At 34.1% G+C, this 15,366-nt stretch overlaps 2 protein-coding genes across 2 annotated transcripts; one reads left to right on the forward strand and one right to left on the reverse strand.

Annotated features, from left to right (window-relative positions):
• Positions 1-778: 778 nt before the first annotated feature.
• On the reverse strand, positions 779-7,349 carry LOC109800189 (phenylalanyl-tRNA synthetase, putative / phenylalanine-tRNA ligase). The gene is made up of 17 exons (XM_020360926.3): positions 7,033-7,349; positions 6,845-6,937; positions 6,415-6,471; positions 5,658-5,713; positions 5,451-5,543; positions 5,232-5,322; positions 4,554-4,591; positions 4,412-4,450; positions 2,969-3,045; positions 2,812-2,896; positions 2,607-2,703; positions 2,286-2,382; positions 1,804-1,875; positions 1,603-1,669; positions 1,392-1,517; positions 1,190-1,244; positions 779-1,021 (listed from the first exon to the last, which is right to left on the reverse strand). The coding sequence occupies exons 1-17, from the start codon at positions 7,300-7,302 to the stop codon at positions 968-970; spliced, it is 1,467 nt and encodes a 488-aa protein (XP_020216515.1). The 5' UTR covers positions 7,303-7,349; the 3' UTR covers positions 779-967.
• A 14-nt stretch (positions 7,350-7,363) lies between these two features.
• On the forward strand, positions 7,364-13,565 carry LOC109800368 (retrovirus-related Pol polyprotein from transposon TNT 1-94). Its single transcript, XM_083061832.1, has 3 exons — positions 7,364-7,641; positions 7,731-7,849; positions 12,268-13,565. The coding sequence occupies exons 1-3, from the start codon at positions 7,502-7,504 to the stop codon at positions 13,182-13,184; spliced, it is 1,176 nt and encodes a 391-aa protein (XP_082917958.1). The 5' UTR covers positions 7,364-7,501; the 3' UTR covers positions 13,185-13,565.
• The last annotated feature ends 1,801 nt before the right edge of the window (positions 13,566-15,366 follow it).

A 15,366-nucleotide genomic window follows, 5' to 3' on the forward strand; every position in this document is an offset into this window, starting at 1 on the left:
ATAAGATTCTAATGATCTAAGCATGTCAAACAATTAAAACAAACACATTCAAATCATTTAAAAATTGTGGAAGTTAAAGAACCAATCTCCAACCATTGTTGTTTATTCGTTTGTTTCTGGTTTCTGAACCCATGCTCTTAATACACGATAATGTTGTATATTGAATAGAAGAGTAGGCTCAATGATCAAATTAGAGATATGCGTCCAATTTATAAAACTCTAATATATTATAATTCTTTTGAACGTTGAAAAAATATGCAAGAATCACGATACTATATCCACAAGTCATTTGATAATGAATTGAATCAACATTAATAATAAATCACATTTATAATATGTTAACTACTTAATAAAGGGAAGAAAAGAAAAAAAGTGTATATGCACATTGTGAAAATTGAAAGCACATTGTCAATTGTTGCTACCATTTATCCCACTATTGCAAAACTTTTAAAAACAGTGTATATGCCAACACAATTTTCTTTTTCTTTTTGGTCATAATGGAGCCGGTTATTTAACTTATTTTGTATTGATTATGAATTATTACAACTTGTGTAAAAAATGGACGCGTACAGAATTTATTAGAAAGCAAACACAGGTGACATTTTCAATTGGTAAAGACGAAAACAAATCATCTTGCATAGCTTACTCGCCAGCAAAAAGCAATTCTTCACGGTACGCGGCGTGTAAATGGTATGAAACTATAGTAGCTGAGGCCAATAAACCTTGTCCTTGCAATGCGATAACTTTTCTTTATCATGAAATTATCCAAACCACAAAATTGAAATTTGGTAACTTTCTCATCAATCATTTCTTTCAGAACATACGAGTATAACCATAAGGGCGTAAATTTTTTCCCATATCAAAATTTTTCACAGAAATTGAACTAATAATCTACAAGTAGTGTTTGCTCTTAGACAAAAATAAATTATAATTTGTAAATGACAATAAGAGACAAACAATAATCATTTTAGTCAATTCCAAGACGACATATTGCATTTTTCTTTATAAGCCCAAGATCCACCTGAAAAAAAAGAAGGATAATATCACTTCGTATATATATTTTTTTAAAAAACCAATATTTATAAACAGGAACCCATCAATACGAAGGAGCAAATAACCAGACAGTGGTTATTCAGTTCAAAATTGAGATGGGTCCAGCTTTATAATTATAATTATCCCCTAAAAATACCTTGTGTCCAAAGAGATCTCTGATGTTATCTATCCCGTACATTATCATTGTTGGCCTGTTTCCAGGTAAAATAACAGGGTTAAAATCAATTTGTTATTTGCACGGCAAAATTATAACGATAATTGAAACTTAAATTTTAAAAATTAAATCATTTTATTCCCAGTGATGGTTATAGTGTTCCTGACTCCTAAGTTTTTCTCACCTTTCAAGGGAAAGGCCCCACGCAATAACTTGGACATCTTCGGGAAGTCCCATCGGCTGCAACATTTCAGGTCTGAACATGCCAGAGTTTCCTACCTCTACCCATTTTTTAAAGCCTTCATGATAACTGTTAAAGTACTTGATTAACATATCTCATGATATCCAAACCAAGACAAGGACATACCAAATAATCATCATTTCAGAAGACTCACCTAAAGATCTCCATGCTAGGTTCAGTGTACGGATTGTATGCTGGTTTGAACTTCAGCTTGGTCATGCCTGAACTCGATAATGAAATCACTTCTTTTAGCTAAAATCAGCAAGATTAATCATACTACTAAAGCCTGCGCTTTTACCATGAAGTTTCCAACTTCCATTCAACATTTAAATCTTTTTCAGTACGAGAGCATTACCTAAGCGTGAGAAGAAATCATGTAGGACTCCAATTAAGTCAGAGAGAGTGAGTCCTCGATCGCATACAACGCCTGAATTGAAACATAAAAATGTGACGATGACAAAAGGAAAATGAGAATTCGTTCCGAATCATTAAAATAATAATTTAAATTATAATATATTTAATTAAATAATTATTTTATAATAAAATTATTAAAAAATATTAATATTTTAAAATTTCGGCCAATAATTGGGACTCTCTAGCATAACTCATGACAAAATTCCAGCAACTTTTTTTTTTGGATAAATTTTAATGCCAAGAGTAGACATCAGGTAGGTCAAATCCAAATAGATACTGAATAGCTGTCTGTAGTTTATTGCAGTAACCCCTACCCCCTTATTTAATATGATTTGTAATAGGACCATCAAAGGTGAGCGTATTTTTTTGCAAGATGAACAATTTGAAAACAATTAAAACCACAGGTTGTTAGCTCTCACATACCTTCTATCTGGTGGAACTCAGCAAGATGTGTACGATCAACTGCTTCATTTCTGAAAACACGATCTATAGAGAAATATTTTTTTGGGGAAAATGGTTTCTGCATTGACATCAAAGTGCAGGGGGAAACAAAGAATGATGTAAGTAAGCTATAATTCAGAGCTAGAACTTGGAAAGCACAATCTCGTATTATCTGTGTCATTTATAAATTTCAATCCAAAATCATCAGGAAGAATAAGAATATTAGGAGGCCTGAATGGCATTAAACACAATGTAATCATATGCACCCACTGGAACATGATACCAGCAAATTCAGACAGATACCTGTGCCAGTTGGTAAAGCATCCTGGAGGAAACAGCAGTTGTATGGGTTCGCAGGAGGTTTTTATTTGCTTCCTCCCTCTTCCAGTCATATGCATATCTACCATTGAAAAATTTGTAAGGTTTTTCCGAAAACATTTTGAAATTATCCATCTATAAACAGTAAATAACCTATGCTAAAAAGTGTTGAGTTCGCTAAAGTTCGTACCCTCTAGACCCATAACCACCAGATTCATGAATTTGCTTCACTCTCTGAACATAATCTTCTGGCAATGTCTGTGTTGTTGAAGGAGCTGCAGATTGTGTCACATGTTCTCAGAATAGAAACATAAAATTAGCATGAAAATAATCAAGGTTTAACTAACCTTCCAAAAAGAATGTATCATGCGAATCACGAGCTGGGTGTTGTTGGGGCTGGAACAACGCATCGAAGTTCCAGAAGCTGCCAATTAAAACATTCAGATGAAAAAATTATGGTGAGGTGCTACTTGCCATCCACATAGTGAGTATAACTATAAGATGTTGGATTCAATACTTATAAAAATTTAAACATAACTCTATCATCTAAATAGCACATTCACACAAAAAGAATCAAGAGATCAAGCAGATTAACAATATGTTTTGAGATTTAGAATAGATATATCATTTAAATGTCACTTTATTCATGTTTTAATGCATTGTTTAGAATTTAGAACAAAAGTTTCTTTCCATATTATCAAGTCACTACAGAAAGAACCTTACCAAGAGACTTTTTCTCTATCATAATAAAAGAAAAATAGCTCCATTGGTTACTTCACTATCATACGAAGGCCCAATGAAACAAGTTACAGAAGACATTACTAACTTGAATACTGACAAAGATCTAAAGCTATATTTTTCTCTCTTTTTTGATTAAAAGGGGGGGGGGGGGGGGGGTGAGGAACTTGGTTTCTGAATTTAAATCTTAAGGGCTACAAGTCTAGGGCATTTCTTTATTTTGAGTGATACTAAAGATTTCTTAAAGGAAACTACCTGCAAACACTTTATAACATTTGTTTCCCCTGCTTGCTCGAAAGCTTCAGCAAAGAGCACATAACATTTTTTTAGTAACCCTCTGCTTGGTAGAGGGGAAAGGAGTGGATTTGATAGAATTTATGGTGGGTCTCACATGCATTATACTTACCTTCAAGGCTTCAACAGACATTAATGCATGAAAGGATAAAATGATAATTTTATATATGTGTGTATATATATATATATATATATATTTACATAAAAATCTAAATAAAATACAAATTAAAAATATCAATTCACCTCTATTTCTCACCTAATTCCACTCTACCAATCAACTATAAATTTCACTCTATTTTCTACCTATCCCTATTAAATTAATTCTCACCTATTTCATTCCACTCCTTCCAATTCCTCACTCTCTTAGAAAAGGGAGGTAAAGAGAAATCATCATCCACAATCTTCTCTCAACTATTATTCTATAAATTATTTTGCTATTTACACATTTCAGGCATATTTCTTAAAAGAATATATTCCAAACATCATTTACTGTTTTTTGACAAGACAGGAAAGCACCAGAACCTATCTGCCTCTCAATCAAAGTCTCAAAGACACTAGGATGGCATTGATGTGGAAGCAACCAGACAAAACATAGATCATGTTTCTTACATCATGTGGATATATATTTAAAATTCTGCAATACATTTAATGGAAATTATTTATTATTGGAAAGAACATCACATGTCATTATGAGAATGGAGAACTTGATAACAAAGATATAAGGAACTTGATCTAAGTTTTGTCCAAGCAACAATTACCTGCTCTCAACAAAATTATTTGTTGGCATCTCCTCAAACCTGCATAACAAGATATTAACATTAAAAATGTTAAACTTGAAATTTGATATGAATATTTACCACAAAAGACATAAGCCTTCCAAATAACACAGATTGGACTCACCCCATGCAGAGGAAAATCTGTTTCAGCTGAGATCGTACCTGAAAGTTGAGAAATCTCAGAAGTATTAAAACACAAGGAGTATTGTCCAATATTTTTATTTGGGGAGGATAGAAGCATCACTTTTAACAACAAAAGTCTTCTCTCATAAAGCGAGGTCAGCTAAATTAATCAACCAATGTCATTGTGCTCTATTAGAAGAAAAAAAAAAGGAAAAAAAAAGGAACGGCATAATTAAATTGTCTGTCCACATCATACAGATTTGACAAAGTTTTATGTTACCAGATAACAGCTAAACATAATCTCCCTCCTTTTTGAGGGCTAGGAACTGGGAATGTAAAATTGGAAACAAGGCAAGACGTAAGTAGATATTTTTTATTTTGAATAAAAGCACCATCTTAATTAAAATCATAATACAATTTCTTCATGTAGTATAGTGCACATATAAAAACTATTGAACACACTAAAGGTACAGAAACATCCATATGCTTTAAATAGGGGTGTTGTAATTGCTATCCTGATAAAACCGCAAGTTTAAATATGTAAAAAATACACTACGTTCCTGTTTATGTTTTCCTCAATATAGATATTTTGTGAGTGAAATTTCTACAGTATTTGTTTAACCTAAATATCAAATGATATTTGGATTGGGGAAAAGAGGAGTAAGGTATATCTCCTTGCCTTCAGCAATGGATGAAGATTGCCACTCTCAAGAGGTTGACCTTTAGCACTGTAGTTGTATTCTTTGAACTCTGTTTCTTTCCACTCACCACTGACATAAAAACACAGTAAATTCAGTTATATGATGCAGATTGACAAAAAAAAAAGAAGTCTTGCACATAGTAAACAATTGAACAGAGATTACAAGCCCCATTCACATTCAGTTTAAACAAAAAATACCTCTGGAAATTTTCTCGTGTCAAGTCAGTGACAACCTTCTTTCTTTTTGGTGCATAATTAGGTCCCTTTTTCAACGAGTAACCTTTCCACGTCCTAAATGATAAGATACCAAGAAGAATTTCAATAATGAAAGAATAGTCAAGTCATTTAATGCACATCCAGTATATCTGAATAACACTTTAAAACAACCAAGTGAAATTTTATTACTGTGGAACAATGAGCTTTCTCGCTTTAAGTGCTTTGATCTCATCTGAACCAATGCTCTGCATTTGCAATATATGGTAGAATTTCTAATGAGATATGGAAATTACATAGGCAAAACTGCGAAAGAAAATAATAAGCAACTGCCCCCCCAAAAAAACAAAGAGGAGTAAACAAGAAGGTCAACAACAATTATCCTCAAAACAAATAAAGGATGGATTTCCTATGGAAATTACATAGGCAAAACTGCAAAAGAAAATGATAAGCAACTGCCCCCCCAAAAAAAAAACAGAGGAGTAAACAAGAAGGTCAACAACAATTATCCCTCAAAACAAATAAAGGATGGATTTCACATAGGTTAAGGTAAACCTCATAACTAAAGTGATCTCAAATCAAAGTCCCCCTATGACTTCCTGTAACTGTCTCATATGTTGAGTTGAATCTGATGTTCTATATAAAACCTTGTCATTCACCAAAATCTTATGCGCATATATTTCCAAAACACTCCATTTAAAAAATGATTGATGCCAACTAGTGTGACTACACTCTTGTCTACCCGTTGATAATTTTACATAGCCTGGTATATATCAACATTTCACCTCCTCAACTTTTCTAAAACTTCCTACTATTGCTATATGAACAGAACTATTGACAAGCCCCTCCTAACCAAAACAGAAAAGAATCACAGTTCTTCAAATTGCCTCTTCTAATGTAATTAAGAAGTTTGCTGACAAAAATATTCATATTCATGTTGTACACATACCAGCCCCTGTTGTATTTTAAGTAGAAGCTCTTTGACTTTGTCATCCACATGTTGGACCTGCAGCAATAAACAGGATTGTCAAAAAATGCTCGGTAAATAACGAATTCGTTCCCATCTCTAAGGACAGAGAGAATTCAACATGGTCATTTTCCATTACACGCAAATGGACCTAAAAAAAAGTACTCAAAATCTAAAAGACACACACAAACACTTTGCAGCCTAGAAAACATGCACATTCACACAATGCATGCGAATTTGTGAGTAAAAATTGTTGGGAAACCAAATTTCCTAATTACTTCACTCAAATGGCCTCAGCTCAGATAGAGGAGAGACCCATATCATCTAATAACCTAATCCACTAGTCATAACACCCAATTTTCCTACCAAGATATCAATTTCTTAAAAAGAAACCAACACGTAAAATCCATACCTTTCTAGTTATCAACTGTTTCCCCATTTCCACCCATTTGTTCTTTGCAGCTTGGGCACAAGCTATCTTGAAGAGAGAAGGATCCAGCTTTTTCTACAACCAGCAAAACAAAAGCAATTAAATTCACAATCAACATGAACAAATTGCACAGAATTGCGTGTTGCTAACATTTAACAAACATAAACAACCTGAAGTTCATCTTTAGAGATACCCTCTGGCGGTATTGCCAAAAAAAGCTGCACTTCCGGGGATCCCACAGTGGCATACGTTTTCCCCTCATCAGTCAGCACCCACGTTTCGCGCTTAATGTCTTGCGCGTCCACGTATCTGAAACCGTGAAGACTCTTTATCACGTTCACGATCTCGTTATGGTCAATGCCGCGCTCAGCAGCGAACTCACCCGAGTCTCGAATCTCCTCGTGGTTCTCTAGGTAACCCAAAACTGCTTCTTCCGCCATCTTCACACTCTTGCGCCGTCGCACAACACACCAAAGAAGTTCGGAATAAGATAGGTTTAGTAGGCCGATTAAATTGGGCCACCAAACTCGGGTTGGGCCGGCCCAATAAAACTGAATAGTTAGTTAGTGAGCGGTGACTTGTAGTAGTACTGTAGTAGGGTTTTAGTATTTGTAGTTAAGCGAGCGGGGTTCAAGCGTAATGGCTTCCTTGCTTTGTAAATCAGCGGTGAGGGTGGGTTCTAGATCCTTCGCTAATCGTTCTAGAAGCTTCGTTCAGAGCTCAACGACTCCGTTTCTGCTCTCTTCGGCTTCCTCACCACGCATCCCTCTGGCTTCAAGGTACAACACACTTCGGCTTGTGGTTTGAACTGTTCTTATCGATCTGCATTGCGTTTTGGCGTTAACTTTGTGGTTTTCGTGCTTGATAGGGTTTTGTCGGTTGTGATAAGCGTTGAGTCGTTGATGCCTCTTCACAGTGCTATCGCTGATGCTAGGCTTACGTCGAATATCGCTTTCGATTCCACGTGCTGGAGCTCGCTTTCTCGAGGTACTACTTCGGCTTCTTCTTCTTAACTACACTACGCGTTCTTAAAACATACCGTAGCTATTGATTTCATAAATTGCGTCAATAGACAATAATGATAGAATTCGTATTGAATAATCTCTTTTGCACAATAATCGTTTTCTGTATAAATATATTCACGTGTTTATGTAATTGTTTTTCGGTTAATTTTACATAGTTTAATGCGGGAACGACAGGTTCAAAATATAATCAGAATTTGTGAAAGTGAAATTTGATGGAAATGACAATTGTAATTTTGATAAATGAACATGTCAGGGAAAAAGTTATTAAATTCATTGCATGGAAATGGAATTTCATTCAATGCGTTTCTTTTGATAATAAATACGTGATTGCATTTCCTTGGAGCTACTATTCTGTATATCAGATGTATAATAAGGGAAAGTTTTGTGTGTAAAATAAAATTAGCAGAATGGGAATGAGCTTTGAGTTGGAATGTGATTTATATTGCAGTGTTTGACTGTGTCGGGAATGGAAATGCCGTCCATTAGTTTTATGCATTTGCCTGTTTGGACATTTGGTACATGGAATGGAATCATGATTATGAACTATTCATTTTTTCATTGAAAATGAGAGCAGAACCATCGTATTTTTAAGTAGACTTCTTTTGTGCATCCCTTGATTTGTTATACGATTATGCATTTGGCAATTGGCATCTATTTTGATGTACACCACATGGCCTTTTAATGGGGCTACTCTTGACAAATATGTTGAGTTTGGAAGCTTTGTTACATTGATATTTTCTTGGTTGTTTTTAGCTTTGGTCTCTTGTTCCATAGGATTCATTGTCCTCCTTTTTCTTTCTTAGTAAATCTTTGTCATGGCCTAATTTTGGAAAAAAAGAAGTTATTGTAATGCTTGTTATTGTTTTCTTCGTAAAATTAATTCTCAAAGTACAGAGTAGTGAGAGTACAAGACAAATATTGGTGTCATACTTACTGTTTAGTATGTATGAGAGTCGTAGGTTTGCATGAAAAAAAGAATAAGCTTTACAGTCGTCAGGTCCAAATGATCAGACCCCAACAAAATGTTGTTCTGTTATTGTACATGATTAGGTTAAAGTCTCTTATAAAGTTTCTATGATGGTTGTTGTGTTGATCTTTTTTCTTTAGTTAGTAAAGTTATGTTTTCTTCTGTCCTTAAGGTATGCTGGTTGACATCAACTTTGTGTTACCAGATGGATACGAGACCTGTTTCTTAATTCTGAACTTGGCCAGTGTACTTTTATTATGTAAATGATAATCAAATTTGAGAGACTAAGTCTTTGACTTGGTGGGATTGGTGTAGGCATCAAATGAGTGTGGGTCACGTGAAGTAGACATAATGAAGTAAAACATAGTGACATTAAATGAACAGACCAAAACTTAGGGAATGGTCACTGTTTTGCTTTTCTGAATATAAAATCTTAGTTATTTTTTCCCATTAATTCCTTTTTTAGCATTTATAAACATGTTCCACTCCGATATTCCTTGCTCCTACCTCTAACCAAAAACATGTAAGAGAAATTCTAATGGATTGTTAGCATCCATTATACAGGTAGGGTAGTGTTATTAATTTCCAGTTAGTATTTTTCCACAAAACTGGTTCCGTGTACATAAATATGAAGTTGATTCCACTACTAGTTTAAATTTGTTGATCAGGGAAAGCATTTGGGTTGTTAGCATTTCAACACCATGCGTGAGATTCTTTGAAATTTAAGATTACCATGTTTGGTATGAAAATAAAAATAATCATAATTACCGTAACACGTAGCAAATAAGGAATTCTTGGCTACCAGAATATCCTATGTTCCCACTATTTATTGATATCATAAATCTTGGGATACAAGATTCCATGCTATTTTACATACTGGTGTAAAAATAAGCACATACCAAATAGGCAAATACCTCCTTAGTGGTAGTATAAGTGTAATCATTGTCAGATGGGTCCCCAGTGTGGTAATTACCTCTGTCTTCTTTATGCACATCCTGACAACTTCTTTTACTTTGTTGTATAGGGCTTAAAAAAACATTGTGACAGGCCTGCTGGATCCATTCAAGATGAATCATAAGAGTGAATCATAAGTTTTCTTTTCTGTGTCACCCTAGGATGGGAAATGAACTTCAAACATTTAAATTCTGGTCAATTGTACTGTGATTCCCTCCAACTGCAGACTTGTGTAATTGAATTTCCTCATTGCCTGAGAATAGATGACCAACATGCTCTCAGTTACATTTTCCCAAAATTTTCTTGAATGGATTTGGAAGGATTAACAATAAGATCCAAGCTTCCTTAAGGATGTTAAAATGATGTTTCAGGTATATATCTTTTAGGGATGAAAGAGTGTATGTATTTACTCTATTTTTTGTTGGCTCCCAGTTAAAATGTTATATTCTGTCCACTTTTTCCTCTTTTGTGTGTTACTTTAATGGTATAATGGCATTGTGTTTAACGATCGATTTAGCCCTCAATGAGAAGTGAAACTAATTTGAGAACAGGAAATTGTCATGTAATTGATCTGGAACTGCTAATCTCTGAATAAAATATCATGATCTCATCATATTTGTAATATTAAACTCAAACCTTAAAGTCAAAGATGCCTACATTAGCCATGGACATAATGGATAATTGTCATTTTCCCCTCGAGTCGGATATTTCCCTCCTGATTTTTCCATTGTTGAAACTTCTTCGTCATGTCTACCGGGAAAAAAATGAAAATTGCTTGACACTTAGTTCCATGGATTTTACACCCTCCTGCTGATTGTAATCCATATTTTTCGTTGATGTGTCCTAGACTTTGCAGTTCCTCGGTGACAAGGACTAAAGGATTCCATCATATCAAATCCTAGTTGGGTTGGTTAATGTTGGTTAACATCTCACTCCTGGTCTATTTATTTTATGGCTGTCACGTGAATGGTATTCCCATCATACCTTGGAGCATAACAATCCAGTTTGAAAAACAGTATTATTCTTTTAATAATGTGAACCTCATATCTATTTGCTCAATATTTTTATATAAGGTAACGATTTTAAATTTTGATGAATGGTCTTTCACCTCCAATTTGAATTATGCTTTAGAGAAAGTGCCCGGCAGCTAGTTACTAATCCCATTGGTCCAGAAAGGATTATCTGTAACCTTTTTTTAAACCTGATATTTCTTTTGAAGAGTCCCCCTTTTTTTATTTATGATACTTCTATGTTAACTGTTTGGTCTATACTTTGAGGCCCTTCCTGGTGAATTTTATTTTTCATTAATATATTATTAGGCCTCTTGATAGGCTTTATGTGAGTAATGTTTTTATTTCCCCTCCCTCCCCTCTTTCAATTTTTTATCCATTGTAAGAGAATGGGGTTGCGGGTGGGTGAGGTGGTATTTTAAAAATTGTAGGATTGAATTTTGCCCATATGTTCATGTCTCTAAGAGGTGTAAAATGGTTCAAGTTGGCTTGATCAACTTTAACCGGGCCAAATACTATTTAGGTTGACTTGACTTGTATTTTTTTGGATTGTCATTTTTTATCCAATCTAATCCATGGCAGGCCATCGGGATAAATTGACCTAGTTAAAAAATACATTAAATGGATTAAATCTATTTTTTTATAAAAAAAATTATGACATTTTTAATTGATACTATATATTGTCATGAAATGCCTAATTATTTTTGTATTGATGATAACTAAAATGAGATAGAAAAAAAATGTCAAAATAAGAAAACACTCAATTAGTTATGTAGATATACTTGAACAATTGAATAGATAAGAAAATCATATCATAAATAGAAAGGTTTCTCAATTGAGATGTTAAAACTATTCTATACCTTGTGATTTTATTGTGTGAAGAGTGAACCTTATTATGTCTTTGTCTTCATTTTTAATAAACAAAACAGAGATGATTGTTGTGCCCAAAGTGTGTGGGTATCCTCCAAAGTCCCACATTGAGTAGTTTGTGTTGTGCCAAAGTGTGTGGGTACCTTCCAAAGTCCCACATTGGGTAGTTTGAAGAAGGGTAGTGGTAGAGTACTACTATAAATAAAGGGTGAGGGTTTGTGTTTACTTACCACAACAACATAGGTTCCTTTGAGTGTATTGGGGACTTGGGTAGTTGTGTGCAAGTGTAAGGTTTCCAAGTTTTTCCAGAAAACTTGTGTGAGAGGTTTTGCAATTTTGTCCTTGTAAAAATTGCTAGTAAAATTTGTTTGTGGATGTAGGCAAGAAGTGCTGAACCACGTTAATTCTTGAGTTTGTTTTCTTTAATTTGTTTCTCTTGTTGTGTGTTTCCGCTGTTGCAGTTTTTATTTTCCCTCTGGTGCCCAATAGTGGTATCAGAGCTGATGGTCTGATCGGGAGACCGGCTCGATGGTGGGTCTCTAGGGAATTCTTAATTCTTAGTATGCTCTGTGGTTGCAGCATTGTCTGATCTTCCACATCAAAAAAGAATTGAGGTTTTGCTCAAGGGAGGAAGAGAAGCAGAGTACCAGGGAGGAAAAGAAGCAGTACGTGGGCCAGAGCAGAACGGTGCTATGACTACGATGAAGTTAGATGTTCCTTTGTTTGATGGGAGGATAGACTTCTCCTTATGGCAATGCACAATCCAGGACTATTTAGTACAGCAGGGTCTTGATTGTGCCTTAGAAGAAGAAAAGCCACGTGAGATGAAAGATTCAGAATGGAGTACAATCCAGAAAAAAGCAGTGAGCACAATTCGATTGGCACTAGCTCCACAAATCAAAGTGACTGTGTTGAAAGAAACCTCCCCAAGGAAGTTGTGGAATTTGTTGGAAGGCAAGTTTGCATCGACGACGTTGACCAATCGATTGATGATGAAAATGGATCTGTACTCGCTGAAGATGGAAGATGAAGGTAATGTGTTTGATCACATTAATAAGTTTAATGAACTGGTATCTAGACTGATGAATGCAGGGGAGACTATCAAAGATGAAGAGCAAGCATTGTTGATATTGGCTTCTCTACCCAAATCTTATAAATCACTAGTGCAATCATTGCTAGCTGGGAAGAGTACATTGCTACTAGATGAGGTGATAAGGGCGTTGAAGGAGAATCAACAAATGATGGGTGGTGATAAATCCTCTGGAAACAGTCAGATACTGCTAGCTAAAGGCGAGCGAGGAAAGAAGTATGGTGATCAACGTGGTAGAAGATTCCAGCCGAAAGATATGAGTAATATTCAGTGTCATTACTGTGGAGAGTTTGGTCACATTCAATTCAAATGTCCAGAATTCAAGGAGGACTTGAAATGTATGAAGGAGAAGAAGAAGAGTACTCCTTCTGTAAGTGTGGCCTGTTATGATGATGGATTAATGTGAGACTTTGGATGAAGGGAGGAATGTTGTGCCCAAAGTGTGTGGGTATCCTCCAAAGTCCCACATTGAGTAGTTTGTGTTGTGCCAAAGTGTGTGGGTACCTTCCAAAGTCCCACATTGGGTAGTTTGAAGAAGGGTAGTGGTAGAGTACTACTATAAATAAAGGGTGAGGGTTTGTGTTTACTTACCACAACAACATAGGTTCCTTTGAGTGTATTGGGGACTTGGGTAGTTGTGTGCAAGTGTAAGGTTTCCAAGTTTTTCCAGAAAACTTGTGTGAGAGGTTTTGCAATTTTGTCCTTGTAAAAATTGCTAGTAAAATTTGTTTGTGGATGTAGGCAAGAAGTGCTGAACCACGTTAATTCTTGAGTTTGTTTTCTTTAATTTGTTTCTCTTGTTGTGTGTTTCCGCTGTTGCAGTTTTTATTTTCCCTCTGGTGCCCAATAATGATATCGGGTCATTAGTTGAGTCATTAAGGGGACAACGAGAATGAACACTCTCGTAACAACTATTTTAACTCTAAGTTGGTAACTATAATTTTGTAAGTTAATACGAAAAAAGCAAAAGACTTATTATTATAGTATTATTATTACTATTACTAGTAAACTTGCATGTCAATCTAATTTGGGTTCATTTGACATGTCAAGCTTAGCTGACCAAATCAAAATTGTTTGATTCTATCTTGGTTATCATTTTTAAGGCCTAGCCTGGTCTTATTTGTAGGCTACTTAAATAGGCCTATCGAGTTAGACTTAAATTGACATATGTAATGTCTCTCCCTCTCAAGCAATGTCTCTCCCTCTCAAGCGCTCACCACTTAAGCTATTAAGTTAAGTGGTGCATAACCGAATGCTTGGTTTGAACAAACTCTGGCAGAATTGATTTTTAAATATTTAATGGTTAAATATGTAAAAGTTGTTTATGCTTTGTTTAGGAGAGGAGGAAGAATTGAAGGGAATAGAAGATAATAGGTGAAAATTGATTTGATAGGAAATAGGTAGAAAATAGTGTGAAATTTTTAGTTGTTTGATTAAGTGAAATTAGGTTAAAAATAAAGAGAAATTAGTATTTTAAAATTGTATTTTATATAGATAGATTTTTATGTAAAAATATATTAGTTAGACAACAATTATCTTTTACTACAAACTATTTAGACAATAGTGTATGATTAGTTGTCCAAACTTTTTTTATGAAAAATTCCAAACAAAGACATTTATAAGAGAGTGAAATTAAATTCACATGGATCTTACTATAATTTTCTTAAAGATCCATATAAATCATCTCCTCCAAACTGTGTCTTTTCAATTCTTGATAATTCTCTTTTTTCTTTTTCCTCTATTCTCCACTAAATCACTTTTCCAAACACACGATTAGTATATAAAAACTGAATCTTATTAGTCCTTCATTTTTGGAAATATATTTAGTCATTTACAAAAAAAAATATATTTTTATTCATTTTTTATATAAACAGGGTTTTTTATATTTATTTTATAAATGATGGACTAAAATGAGATAATTTTTTATAAACTAAAACTGATTGTGCATAGAGAGGTTAAAAATATATAATTAAAAATTAATTTTAAAAGGAGAGATTGAATAGACCAATTTTACGTCATTTTCATCCGTGCTATTTTCCACCTTTGAACATTCTAAACTTCTAACTAGAGAATAATGGGGAAAGTAAATTCAAGAGAAGCAAATATGGTAGCATTAGAATTAACATCCCAGAGGTTCCTAATGTACTTGAAGTCCAGCAAGCCGCCTCCTCTTCTAGTAGTTTTTGGTATTGGCCAAGCATCACTCATAAATTAATTAGTATGCACCGTAACACATTTACTTATTTATTTATTATTTGATGAAATTAATATAATAATAAATAATAATTCGCCAAATATTAAAAAATATATTATGTTTGCAACATATTAATTAAGCTCTTAATTCACCCAAAAAAGTATATCAATTAAGCTCTTATTTATGGATGTGTTTTTATAAATATAAATAACTTTCTTGTGTTTTATTTGATTTACCTTTGACTATTAATATAATTGAGTTTTAAATTTATCATTTGTTAACATTAGCTGATTTTAAGCAAGTAAAAGTAACTAACTTTTATCAAGAAATGTTTTTTCCATAAATTTTTATATTTGGTATGAAGAGGATTCAAGTATCCCTTGCAGTTTTTTTC

The sequence above is a fragment of the Cajanus cajan genome, chromosome 8 (assembly GCF_000230855.2).
Source record: "Cajanus cajan strain Asha chromosome 8, NIPB_CcT2T_4, whole genome shotgun sequence".
NCBI lineage: Eukaryota > Viridiplantae > Streptophyta > Magnoliopsida > Fabales > Fabaceae > Cajanus > Cajanus cajan.

Excerpts from the sequence above, each read along its gene's own strand:
- LOC109800189 (XM_020360926.3), bottom strand. The coding sequence starts at position 7,302 with ATGGCGGAAGAAGCAGTTTTGGGTTACCTAGAGAACCACGAGGAGATT. Across the intron at positions 5,544-5,657 it reads AGAAAGCTCATTGTTCCACA|GACGTGGAAAGGTTACTCGT; the intron begins GTAATAAAATTT and ends CTTATCATTTAG. Across the intron at positions 1,876-2,285 it reads TGAGTTCCACCAGATAGAAG|GCGTTGTATGCGATCGAGGA; the intron begins GTATGTGAGAGC and ends GTTTCAATTCAG.
- LOC109800368 (XM_083061832.1), top strand. The coding sequence starts at position 7,502 with ATGGCTTCCTTGCTTTGTAAATCAGCGGTGAGGGTGGGTTCTAGATCC. Across the intron at positions 7,642-7,730 it reads CGCATCCCTCTGGCTTCAAG|GGTTTTGTCGGTTGTGATAA; the intron begins GTACAACACACT and ends CGTGCTTGATAG. Across the intron at positions 7,850-12,267 it reads CTGGAGCTCGCTTTCTCGAG|CATTGTCTGATCTTCCACAT; the intron begins GTACTACTTCGG and ends CTGTGGTTGCAG.